This window comes from Vipera ursinii (assembly GCF_947247035.1).
Source record: "Vipera ursinii genome assembly, chromosome: 1".
Taxonomy (NCBI): Eukaryota; Metazoa; Chordata; class Lepidosauria; order Squamata; family Viperidae; genus Vipera; species Vipera ursinii.
Window position 1 is genome coordinate 164,250,115 of NC_139512.1, and position 12,913 is coordinate 164,263,027.

The following is a 12,913-nucleotide window of genomic DNA, read 5'->3' on the forward strand; positions in this document are numbered from 1 at the left end:
CCTTGCAATAGTCAACTGGTGAATTTGATTCAACTTGAATTATTCACAAGAGCAGAACTAAGAACTTGAAATGCCATCCATGTGGCACTCTCTGTGTTTCAGTCTGCCGAGTTGAGCTGAAATGGTTTGAACACACGGGCCAATTTAATGATCTGACAAACTAGACCACAGCTTCTGGGGATATATTGGGTCGGCTGGCTACTATTTTATTCTGTGTAATTCATTTAAACTTCAGTATTTGGGTTATGCAAATAATTGTTTCAAAGCCATTCCCTTGGCTCAAGGGAACTTTGTTTCTTTTCAGAAAAAGAATTATTTGTACTTCAATTAGCAAAACACACTGAATTCCTTGACCATGCTGGCCCAATCCAGTGAAATATGCACACACCAGATCCAGTGTTGAACTAAGGTCTTTAGTTTTCGTTTTAAGCCACAGTGACTCTCAATCTCCCACATATTCTATGCTACAAGCTTCATTAAAAAAACCAGACCGTTTAAGTCAGGGGTAGGCAACCTTGGCTCTTTTATGACTCGTGGACTTCAACTCCCAGAATTCCTGAGCCAACTGGCTCAGGAATTCTGGGAGTTGAAGTCCACAAGTCATAAAAGAGCCAAGGTTGCCTACCCCTCGTTTAAGTCAACATACTGCGTGACAAGAAATGCATGAGCTGATACCAACATCCTTTGGTTCTGCATGTGTGGCTGCTGTTTAAAGAGATTTTACAAAAATGTCTTAGTAAGTTTCACACATAATATGCCAGAAAACGGTTTGTTTATGAACTATTATAGTTAGTAAATGAACCATGGTTTTGAAACTAATGGGTTGCACTCATTAATTGTGTGCAAACAGGAATGCATGGTTCATGGTTTCTTAGCTTATTCCAAGTATGCTTTTATGTTCTGTCCATTCTCCTGAACAAATTCACTGAGGGGTAAGTCAGAGGTTGATTAAAAAGCAGGGAAAAATGAAACTGGGAATTTGCTAAGCAAACCTAATTACATCCTTGCTCAAATGTATTTAAGTTTCATACATATTGTACCTGTTGTTTTTATTGGTTTATAAAAAGATTTTGTGATGTGCAGCATCCACAGAAGCAGACATTTTATGCATACTCATTTTGATGCCTGCCAAGATGCACTCAGCTTAAAGACAGCAGCCCCATCATACTATGCCATAACGATTTTGAGCTTGACTTTTTATTATATTAAAAGCTGACCAATAGTTGTAGAGCACTGCAAAGTCTGTACAGAACATTAAGGGGCTGAACTGGGGCATTGGGACAATCAGTATCTCTTGGTCCAACCTAACTCACAGAACTTTGCTGTGAGGCACAATAGGAAGAGGGCAAATTAATCTGACAAATGGTATTAATCTCGCAACGGGACCTAAGGAATGTTGAATGGAAAGTATCATTCCGTTTCGCTCCATCCTGCTTCCACTTCATTTCTATAGCTGTAACCTAGTTCCCTCTACTTCAATTTCAGGAGATAAGGAAGATGCAACAAATAGTATTTTTTCTTGCTTTGAAAAATATGATTATCCCTTAGAATTTTCTTTTTTAGATGTATCACTGATAAGCTAATTATTTACCTCCGTTGGCTTCTACTTTCCCATTCAGACCTTATTTGATTTTCATATTACCTTCTTGAACAGTTGAGAACCTTGGAAGGTTAGCTGAAAACTATGGATGGATGGATGGAAGGAAGGAAGGACATCACTCATAAGTGTTATGTGGGTGCACCAAGACCTGCATTTCTGTATTGTGGTCCATAAAGCTTCCAGGTGGTCTTCAAGATAGAGAGAGTCAGGCCATGAATGACTACAGTAGAAGGAACCGCCATTTGGCTGGTTTTTTTTTCCATCCATTAGCAGGAAAGGGTGCTGATTTAGATAGAGAACAGGAAAAGAAGGAAGGTGGGACAAATGACTGATGAGGAATCCCCTGGCCACCATATGACTCTTGTTCATGCTTTTTTTAAAAAAAACAACCCAGAATATATTATAGTCAATTTGGCCTTAGTCACTGTTACCTTTGGGGGTGGGATGGAAACAATAACTCTTGCATGCTTACAGTACCGTGGTTGGGATTTTAAAATTTGGTTGCTGTAAATCCCCAATACTGATAGTAAAGTTTTGCTTTTTTAAACAATGATGGTGACTTTAATATCCTTAAGGTTAACTTGGAACCTTCTTACGAACAATCTGGATCTAAATATTCAGAATAATACATTAATTGCAATGTTAATACTAATGTGTTACAGTGGTTAAGGTGTTTGCCAAGGCTTGGGCCTGAGTTCAAGCCCATCATCAGCTGGGGTAACTTACTGGGTGAGTCTGGGCCATTTTTTTCTCTATCCCTGTCACTTGTGCTCACATGAATGTGACACAAGAGTTTCTCACAAAGTTGGTTTAAATCCAAAAGGGGATGGATTCCAGCTTCTTTGCTTTCTAATTCTTACATCAATAGTATGGTGAGATGTCAAACTTCCATGATCCAATTTCTATCTCCCCAAGCTAGGGGATGACAGCATTGCTCTGCATTGCTTTGTCCGAATGATGTTGTATAGGTAGTCCTCACTTAACTATCTTAATTGGGATCGGCCATTCCATTACTAGCAGATGTGGACATTAAGCAAAATGTCATGTGACTACTCCACTTAGTGAAGGCAGTTCTGGCAATCCCAGCTGGTCTCATTAGGTGAACCCCATGTGGTCATTAGCTGAGGACCCACCTGTCCTCAGCTTTGAAAGACGTTAAGGGACTGTCTCCATTCTAACTCCCCCCATCTACTTATCACTGCCCTTTGGGACACCCACTTACTTGCTGCTGCCACCACTACTGTACCGCCAGGACCTTCTTTTGCATGCCTTCACACCAGAGCACTGAAGTCTTTGTGAAAGAAGGCTGATGTGAGAGAAAGCCACAGTAGTGGTATGCAGCAGCAATGGGCAGGGCTGGGGAGGGGGTGAGCAAGCACAGGTAGGTAGGCAGGCCACCAAAAGGTGGCTGGCTCTAAATGCGGATAGGTCCGAATTTTGTTCCTGTGACCACAGGGGTGCTGCAACAACTGGAATTTCAAAGACCAGTCACAGATTCCTTTGTTCAGGGTCCATTATAACTTTGGTCGCTGAATGTATAGACATTAAGAACTACCTGTAATCCAATAGCCTTTAAAAAGCTCTGACAGTTCTGTCCCAATACTATAGCAATGATCATCTGACAATCAATTATAAGAAAACCAAAAGTATGGCATTTGGCAAGAGGGTGAAGTTCTGGTCATGGAGCATTAACGATCACAAGGCGAAACAGGTGACCTGCCTCACTTTGAAGTAATGCATGCCACACATGCAGACTACTGGTTCAAGGAAAGCTCATTGTGAATACAGGTAGTCCTCGAGCTAAGACCACAACCAAGCCCAAAATTTCTGTTAAGTGAGACAGATGTTAAGTGAGTTTTGCCCCATTTTATGACCTTTCTTGTCACAGTGTTTAAGTGAATCACTGCAATGGTTAAGCTAGTTACACAGTTATAAAGCGAATCTGACTTCCCCATTGACTTTGCTCTCAGAAGGTTGCAAAAAGTGATCACATGACTTTGGGACCCAGCAAGTGTCTTAAGTATGAACCAGTTGCCAAGCATCTGAACTTTGATCACATGATCATGGGGGTGTTGCAAAGGTTGTAACTGCGACAAACGGTCACTTTTTTCAGTGCCGCTTTAACTTTGAACCGTCACTAAACGGTTGCAAGTCAAGAACTACCTGTACCGTGTGCCACTATCACTGGACAAAGTTCTGCCTACACCATTATTATTATTATTTTTCCTTCAAGGGGAGAATTGGAATATAATCAGTTTAATGAAGTCCTGAAGGAAGGCTGGAAGGTACAACCAATAGCAAAATAAGCAAATAAACAAGAATGTTAATAGTCAAGGCAGATACTTGATACCTAGAACACATTTCGATGACTCACATACCACAAAACACCTTGCCCCTTAGGATCCCCAAGCTTCAAAAACAAGCATTATTCTGGCAAACTTTTGGTGCTTAGGCTTAATAACCTGTGCTGCTTTGGTGGGTTATTAATTTTGTTTTGATCATATTTTTCTTTCCTGCCCCTGGGTTTTTCCGCCATTGTATTTTAAGTAAACGGAGACTTTGTCTTGTGTTTATTTATTTATTTGATTTATATACCGCCCTACTCCTAGAGGACTCAGGGCGGTGTACAGGGCAATAAACTAAGAATACATTAGATAAATAATTTTAAAACCCAAATCCATCAGGCCAGGCCGGCTTGTTCGAATAGATAAGTTTTTAGATCACGCCGGAAGGAGCGAAGGTCGGGGGCCATCCAGAGTTCAGCTGGTAAGCAGTTCCAAAGGATTGGTGCACCCACCGAGAATGCTCTCCCCCTGGGGGTCACCAGCCGACATTCTCTGACCGGTGGTACCCTGAGGAGGCCCTCTCTGTGGGAACGTACAGGACGGAGGGAGGATGACGCCGGCAGTAGGTGCTCCCATAGGTAATCCAGACCCATGCCATGTAGGGCTTTGTATGTCATTACCAGCACCTTGAATTTCACTCGGAAGGTAACTGGAAGCCAGTGCAGCTCACGGAGCAGAGGTGTAATATGGGAGTATCGGGAGACCCCCCAAAAGAACTCGTGCAGCTGCACTCTGTACCAGCTGAAGCTTCCGAGTGGTTCTCAAGGGCAGCCCCATGTAAAGAGCGTTGCAGTAGTCTAGACGAGAGGTCACAAGTGCATGGGTGACTGTACGTAAGGCATCCAGGTCCAGATAGGGTCGCAACTGGCACACCAGACGAACCTGGGCGAAGGCCCCTCTAGTCACAGCTCCTATATGATCTTCTAAGGAGAGCTGTGAATCTAAGAGGACACCCAAATCGCGAGCCTTATCTATGGGGGGTAATAACTCGCCCCCAATATTAAGAGATGGAATAATCTGAATTTCCTGACATGTGTTGTGTGCAGTGCTTTTTTTTTTTTTGTAAAAGAAAAAGGTGCCGGAACTCACACATGTCATACAACCCGCCTTGCCTACCCTACAAGGTTCCATCCAAAAAAGGTGCCGGAACTCCGTTCTGAGCGTTCTATGAGAAAAAAAAAAGCCCTGGTTGCGTGTAAGCAATGAATGGTCAATAAATTAAGATACGAAGTTAACTTCCAAGCCTGGAGGGAGACAAACAGGCTGCACGAAACGAGGCGAGGAAGGGGCTTTCGATGTCTCGTCCCGACCCACCTCTCCGTTGTTCGTTCCCCGCCTTTCCCGCTCTGCAGAAAGCGCCGAGCCGAAACTCTTTTAAGGCGGGGCCGTCGCTCTCCGGTTCTCCGACCGACGTCTAAACGAGCCCTTTCCCGCCGCCTGTTCAGGCGGACCGGCCGCTCGCCAGGGGGGGTTGCCTCAGCTCTTTCTCCCCCCCACCACCCACCCACCCGTCACGTGAGCAGAAGCCGCCGCGGCCGTCGCAAGGCTGGCCTCCCACCAGGCGCAGGATGAGGAAGTCGGCGAGAGGCGCCCTCGCTCCGTTGCCGAGCGCGCTCGCACAGGCGGGTGGGAAGCGAGTCCCGGACGTGAGTTCGAAGCCGTCCGGGGAAAGCGCTCGCTTTTCTTCCCCAAGGGCAGGGGTCGGCAACCTCGGCTCTGTTATGACTCGTGGACTTCAACTCCCAGAATTCCTGAGCCAGCTACGCTGGCTCAGGAATTCTGGGAGTTGAAGTCCACGAGTCATAACAGAGCCGAGTTTGCCGACCCCTGCCCAAGGGATTGATTGATTGAATGAAGGAAGGGAGGGAGTGGGGGGGGGGGCACCCGACTGTCCCTGTAGGCTAAAGGCGAGCGGGGTGGGAGGGAGGGCGCGCTCCGCCCGCCTGCAGCTCGGTTAGCCTAGAAGCCGTGTCAAACCTGGGTCACTCAAGGCGGGCAGGGGAAAAGGCGGGGAAGAGGAACGTCCGGCTCGATTGGAAACGCCTGAGGATCCGCGCAGCTTGCTTGGTAGGAGGCTCGAGCGGGCTTGCAGCCCGGGTTTGGCCGGTAGTATGCTTAAGCTTGTCCGGGCGCTTGCTTGCTTGCTTGCTTTCGCTTCGTCCCTCCTTTTTGGGTTGCCCTTCCTCCTCTTTCCTTCCCCCCCCCCCCCGTTGCTGCCGGGCAGGGAAAGCTTGTCCTGCAGCCCTGGAAAGAAAGAAAAAGAAAGAAAGAAAGAAAGAAAGAAAGAAAGAAAGAAAGAAAGAAAGAAAGAAAGAAAGAAAGAAAGAAAGAAAGAAAGAAAGAAAGAAAGGAGGAAGGAAAGAAAGGAGGGAGGGAGGGAGGGAGGGAGAAAGGAAAGAAAGAAGAAAGAAAGGAGGGAGGGAGGGAGGGAGAAAGGAAAGAAAGAGAAAGAAAGAAAGAAAGAAAGAAGGGAGGGAGGGAGAAAGGAAAGAAAGAAAGAAAGAAAGAAGGGAGGGAGGGAGAAAGGAAAGAAAGAAAGAAAGAAAGGAGGGAGGGAGGGAGAAAGGAAAGAAAGGAGGGAGGGAAGGAGAAAGGAAAGAAAGAAAGAAAGGAGGGAGGGAAGGAGGGAGAAAGGAAAGAAAGAAAGAAAGGGAGAAAGAAAGAGAAAGAGAGAAAGAAAGAAAGAGAAAGAAAGAAAGAAAGAAAGAAAGGAGGGAGGAAGGAAAGAAGGAAAGAAAGAAAGGAGGGAGGGAGGGAGGGAGGGAGAAAGGAAAGAAAGAGAAAGAAAGAAAGAAGGGAGGGAGGGAGAAAGGAAAGAAAGAAAGAAAGAAGGGAGGGAGGGAGAAAGGAAAGAAAGGAGGGAAGGAGGGAGAAAGGAAAGAAAGAAAGAAAGGGAGAAAGAAAGAGAAAGAAAGAAAGAGAAAGAAAGAAAGAAAGAAAGAAAGAAAGAAAGAACGAAAGAAAGAAAGAAAGAAAGGAGGGAGGAAGGAAAGAAGGAAAGAAAGAAAGGAGGGAGGGAGGGAGGGAGGGAGAAAGGAAAGAAAGAGAAAGAAAGAAAGAAGGGAGGGAGGGAAGGAGAAAGGAAAGAAAGAAAGGAAGAAGGGAGGGAAGGAGGGAGAAAGGAAAGAAAGAAAGAAAGGGAGAAAGAAAGAGAAAGAAAGAAAGAGAAAGAAAGAAAGAAAGAAAGAAAGAAAGAAAGAAAGAAAGAAAGAAAGAAAGAAAGGTTTTGAAATGTTGGGTTTTCGGCATTGCAAGCCGGAAAAAAAAAAGAGGCTGCGGCTACCGCTTGGCCCAGGAATGCTTTCTGCCAGCTGTGCTAGGCAGATGTCGGACGGGCCCCCTTCGGCGGCTTTCTCCGGTCGCCTCGGCAACTTCGAAAGAATCGGGGTTTTGTTTTGTTTTTTTCGCTCGTGCGCGCAGGCGCTGCGGAATTTCAAGGCGAGCGAGCTGCCTTCCTCGCAGCCCCGGCTCGATTGCGCGCCCGCCAGACCCGCCTCCGGATCTGATTTTTTTTTTTTTTGCCTTTTCTCCCCCGTGCAGGTTGGGGGCGTTTTGGCGGCGGCGGCAGCAGCAGCAGCGGGAGGAACGGCAGCCCGCCCGCCCGTCCGCAGCCGGCGAGCCAGGTCGCTGCGTGAGAAGGAGGAGAAGAAGGAGGAGGAGGAGGAGGAGGCGGCGAGGAGCCCCGCGGTGTTGCCAGGCCAGCGAGCGGTAGCCGAAGAGAGCCGGGGGCCCTTCCAATGGAGGAAGAGGAGAAGATGGTGGGCGCCGTTGGCGAGGAATGGCAAGAGGTCGCGCAAAAGAGAAAGGCCTGGGCTAAAAGCCGGGACTCCTGGCAAGCGTCGGAGGCCGAGCGCCTGTCTCCAGAACCCGCGGCGGCGGCGGCGGATCTGGCCGCAGAGCAGGAGTCGTGCGGCGCCAAGTTGCCCTTGACTGCGGAAGGAGGTCAGTCTCTCTTCGGCCAGGCGCTCGTTCCGCCTCCCGGGCCGGGGTAGCGACGTGTGCACAAAACAAAAAACAACACAAAACAAAAACAAAAATGAAGCAAAGAGTCTGGCGACACCTGAAAGGCTAACAGATTTTATACTCGGCGCTTCCCGCGTTCTGATGCGCTAGTCGAGGCTGGCGCTTCTGGCGGGCGGTGACGTCCGCTGAAGTTTATTAGCTGGGAGGAAATCAGCTAGCCTTTCACATGCCCAGCAGCCTTTGCCTTGCTCCTGTCGGGACAAATCCGGAACAGGCTGGGAGAACTTCTAGTTCCCGCTTCGGTCGAAACGACACTTGGAAGGGGCTGCTCTGCTTTTCTTTCTTTGGAGAAAAAGTAAGCTTTGCTGACCAAGGTTGCTTCCGGTAAACCTAATCCTGATTAAGGCTGGCTGAATCAAATATATATTGCAAAGGGTGCTCTTTTTTATGTCCTCCCTGCGCCGGTATTGATCAGTTACACTGACTGCATTGAACTGAATTAAAGGGGCCCTGCTCCCCGGAAAGTATTTATATATGATTACACACGGCTGCATTTGCCTAATGCTTAATTGTACATTATTGCCATTTTTTTTTCTCGTTCCCGGAAAAAATCCCCTTAATTATCTCATCTCGACTCTCCCCTTGTTCCCAAATGATGTGCGTGGATTTGCATTGCAAGTCACTTGGTTTAAGATTCTGGGAAGGCGTTTTTTTTTTTTTTTAATAAAAAAAATCACCTTGTTAGTCAACTAATTCTTTTCCTTGGATTTTGTTTTGCTCTGCTGCCCTCCCTCCCCCCTTCTCCTGCAGGCGCTATTCCAAATGAAAAGATTGCAATATGGCTTAAAGATTGTAGGTAAGCATTTCTTGTGAAATATTGTGCAATTATTAAGTGTGCTTTCCCCCTCCCCCCCAGCTTTAAGTAGAGACCGGTTTTGATTCCCAGCAAGCGCATGGGTGGAATACAACACTTCAGTGTGATTAGAATGCAGTAGAAGCAGCTTTTTTTGTGTGTGATATATGTGTATATATTTGTGTGTGTGAGAGAGTGAAAGAGAGAGAGGAGAAAATGAAAACTGCCTTGACAGTGTTATTGAAACTATGTTGTTCAGTAAATAGCAGCTGTTTTCCAGGGTTTAAAGGTTGTGTTGTTTGTAAGGTTTCTAGCTCATTGTATATAGTCAAAAGTGTTTTCTGGAAATATAATAAGAGGAAAAAAGGAAATATTTTTGGTTACTTCTTTGCTTTTTCAGCTGGATTTTAAATTTTGTAGAATTGCAGTCCTAAATACTTCTATCTGGAAGGAAGTTCTGTCGCAACCATTTGGGTTTTCATCTATGTGAGCAGGTTTTAAGTTAAGAGAACTTGTGTTTGTTCACTTCTAAGTAAACATATCTTAGATGACATAATCTGTTTTTTTGTGTTAGGTGTTCAGAGGATTTAGTTCATATTCATAACAAAGTTTATTAGAATAATGATTGCAATATTACGATGTTGGAGCAGACTTTTCTCTAAAGAACAATTTAATGTAGTTGGTGCTGGATTTAAAATAGAAAGGTCCACATTAATCTTTCTGCAAACTGGTTAATCTTGGTTCTTACCTTAGTTTACAGAATTATCAAAAAGATAAAAGGGGAAAGGCAGATATGCTGCCCGGTCAGGGTCATTAATGAAAATGTAAGTGTTTTTCTGCTATGTGTTGTTTAAATTACACAGCATTTTAGAAGGCAATGTTTTTTTAAAGTAAACTTTTCAGTTTTCTAATTACAGGGTTAACTTTAAAAAACAAATGTGAGCAAATAAAATACAGTAGAAATGAATAAAAAATACAAAATAAAATGAATTTTAATTGAAATCATTTGTAGGTTGGGGTTATTTTTATAGCATAAAAAAGGAGAAAGACTATCACAAGTATTAAGCATGGTTAGCATCTAATCATGCTTAAGACTTGTGTTAGTCTTTCTCCTTTTTCATTCTGCAATAACATTTAAACATAGATGTAGAAAACATGTCAGTTTACAGTGCAAAATGTAATTCTGCTTGAAAAACTTAACAGAAAAATAGCACTTTTTTCCCTGATAAGTTATACACTTAACATTTCTTCTGGGCTGGGGTGAAGATTGCCACAGAGCAGCCATGCAAAATGATCAGGGCCAAGAGCAGAGCTATATGCTGCAACTATTTTTCTCTGGGTTGTGGGGGCGGTTTGTGAGGGGCTTTTTTTTTAAAAAAAATCAACTTTTGTGCCTTTGTGATAGTTTTGTTGCGTAACTCGAAGGATATGCCATTATATTTTAGTCATTATAATCAGAGAGGACACTTGTTCCCCATTTGTTATAAGCAGTAAATTAACTGAAGTACGTTAATAATGCATTTTATTATCAGCCAAGATCCAAAGGAAGAGTACAACTAATGCTGCTTTCCCATTCAAAAAAGCAGTTTTCCATTTCAATATTGAAACTGAAGAAACTTTTAAAGTATTGATGTTTAGTAGCTCTTGTGACTTCTTGCTTAGGGGAAATTATTCTAACATTCTAAACATTTTTTGGGGAAAAGCCTTAAGTAGTTTTGTGGGTAGTGGTTATTATTATTAGGATTATTTTCAATCTTCCAACCTTATGTCACCTTCTGCTGGAAGGGCAGAAGTTTACCTGGTGAGTATAAATAACAGCAGTCCAGGGAATAGCCAGCAGGGATAGATAGCAACAATCTGCAGTTTAAGGCAGCCCACAATTCTAGAAAATTAATCCCAGGTTTTTTTGGCTAAAATATGAGTAAGGGATTTGAGGGCATGTATAGCAGCACGATAGTGTCCTTCACAAAACAATTTCTGTATTTCCAACAATCCTTGATGTACAGGCTGTTACAGCATTGTACTCAATAAATGCACCCACCTCTCTATTGTGACCATATTTGGAATCTCTGTTGAATGTAGCATGGAAGTTACTGCTTCCCTTGTCCCAAAATGGCTTGTGTGTAATAAAAGCAGTCTTATCTTTTTAGTTTAAAAGGATATTGTCTGTTATGGCCACTGGAAAAAGAGAGCTGTGTTTTTTCTTTTGTTTTTCTTTCTGGAGGAAGCTATTTCTCTAATATTAACTGAGACAAGGGTGCTGTGTTACCAGGTTCAAAAAAAACATAATGAGACTCCTAAGGACTTTGCAGAGAAATAATCTAGAAACCTGGAAAAACTTGAAAATCAACTGCTTTTATTTTATTTTATTTTTTTCATTTTCAGGACTGGATAATCTTGTTTTTGTAAAATTCCCATACTGTTATGTGGTAAATGATATGAACAATATTTCAGTTTTGTCTTTATCCGGAGCTTTTATATATATGTTGTAATCTTTATAGTATATTTTGTCCCTTTTGATGTCTTGCTATTTGCATTTATACAGTATGAATATAATTATTCATATGAGTGACTGAACTAATCATATGCAATATGATTATTTCAGTCACTCATGAAAACAGAAATTCATATTCAGTCTATAAAGACATCTAAGTATGAAATTTAGCACTTCCTCATTCAAATCCTAGTATGGAAAATTCCAATTTATTTGACAGGAAGACTTCTGATTTAATTTCAGCAATTAATGTGGGCAAACATTTAAGATGAAAAATTGTCCTGCGAAATTAGCGATATTAGTGATCTGTGAATCTTACCTAATGTGAATGATCTGTGAGGAGGTGATACAGCCTTGATGAAGCTTCCAAGAGATTCAGTTTCTTAAATATAAGGCCACTAGGAATCTCATTTAAGATCAGCCATTAACTGTCATTCATATGTTTTTAAAAGCTTTCTTAGTAAATGGGAACTAAAACTACTTTTTCTGATTCTAATGTGGTGTAAACCACCCTCGGAAAACCGGATCTTGATAGGTTACGTACACATTTGTAAGTAATCAGATAATCAATAATCAGAAGTTGGTAACAGTTGCTTCGATAAAGATCTTATATTTTTCTTTTAGGATGCTATTTAACTGTTTAGTCTCAAACATGACTATGATTCATACTGAGGAATCTGGAATTAAAAAGGCTTAACATTTGTGTTGGACTGACAGCTTGGCATTTAAATCCAGGATATCTCACTAATTGTAAACTGTAGTATTATCCAGAAATGTAATGAGAAGGAGAAGGAGGAACTTTCTGATGATTTGCTGGCTCATTTGAATGATCATTCACTGTTTATTTTTAGAGAGTGAAAGACTTGTTAGATTTATGTAAACAATGTTTTTTTCTAGAGAAAACTTGTTCTCCAGGCATTTTGCTTATTCACAGACCTTTTCTACAGAATCTCTTGTTTTTTAAGGACTTCCTGAAGCATCTTTAAATTAACAAAGTGCATGGAAAGAGGCACATTTTCAAAGGCCAATTCTTAGAGCTTTTTATCTGCTAGATCAAATACTCCTGAATCTGTCAATCTAATTCAGTGTGGAATAACTTTCCTCTGCCAATCTTTCCCAGCTTGGTTTTCTCCAGAGACTTTGTGTGACGAGGTGGACATTGCTTCTGCTTGTTTGAGGATGATGGAAGATTGTAGTGTCACACAGATGGAGAAATTGCTTAAATGGAAGTTCTAAACACAAGAAATTCCAGTAGCATAAAGGAGCATCGTGCTTTGGGAAATTGCTCTATAAAAAACTTTAAATGACTAATTGGAATAGTGTAAGACATTTGAATATTGGTGCTGAAGAAGATTGTGTAGTCCAGAAGATGGAAGCTTTGGTTTCGTGTGCCTGAGTTACAAATCAGGAAAATTCATTTTATTGTCCTGTCCAATCAGATACACTGCAGTCATCAATTCTTGAGAGGGTGGGCTCCATATTAAGTACTTATGCACATAGCATATTTATTCAAATTGCAACAAAAAACCTCTAGATTTCTCTATATTTCTGGTGTAGCTTGGAACTGGTTTGGTCTAATGGCCTTGAAACCAGGAGACTGAGTTCTAGTCCCATTTTAGGCATGAAAACCAGCGAGGTGACCAGTCCCTCTGTCAGCC

The 12,913-nt window shown here is 42.7% G+C and overlaps 1 protein-coding gene across 2 annotated transcripts in view; it reads left to right on the forward strand.

Moving 5' to 3' along the window:
* The first annotated feature begins 7,500 nt into the window (after positions 1-7,500).
* ITPRID2 (ITPR interacting domain containing 2) overlaps positions 7,501-12,913 on the forward strand; it is a 69,772-nt gene continuing 64,359 nt past the window's right edge. The window contains exons 1-2 of one of the 2 annotated variants that reach the window (XM_083375937.1): positions 7,501-7,887; positions 8,719-8,764. In XM_083375937.1, coding sequence (XP_083232063.1) covers positions 7,683-7,887; positions 8,719-8,764 — 251 coding nt within the window. In that variant the 5' untranslated portion in view covers positions 7,501-7,682. Of the gene's footprint in view, positions 7,888-8,192; positions 8,264-8,718; positions 8,765-12,913 lie in introns of those variants that run through there. The other variant, XM_083375939.1, reaches the window with a different exon arrangement.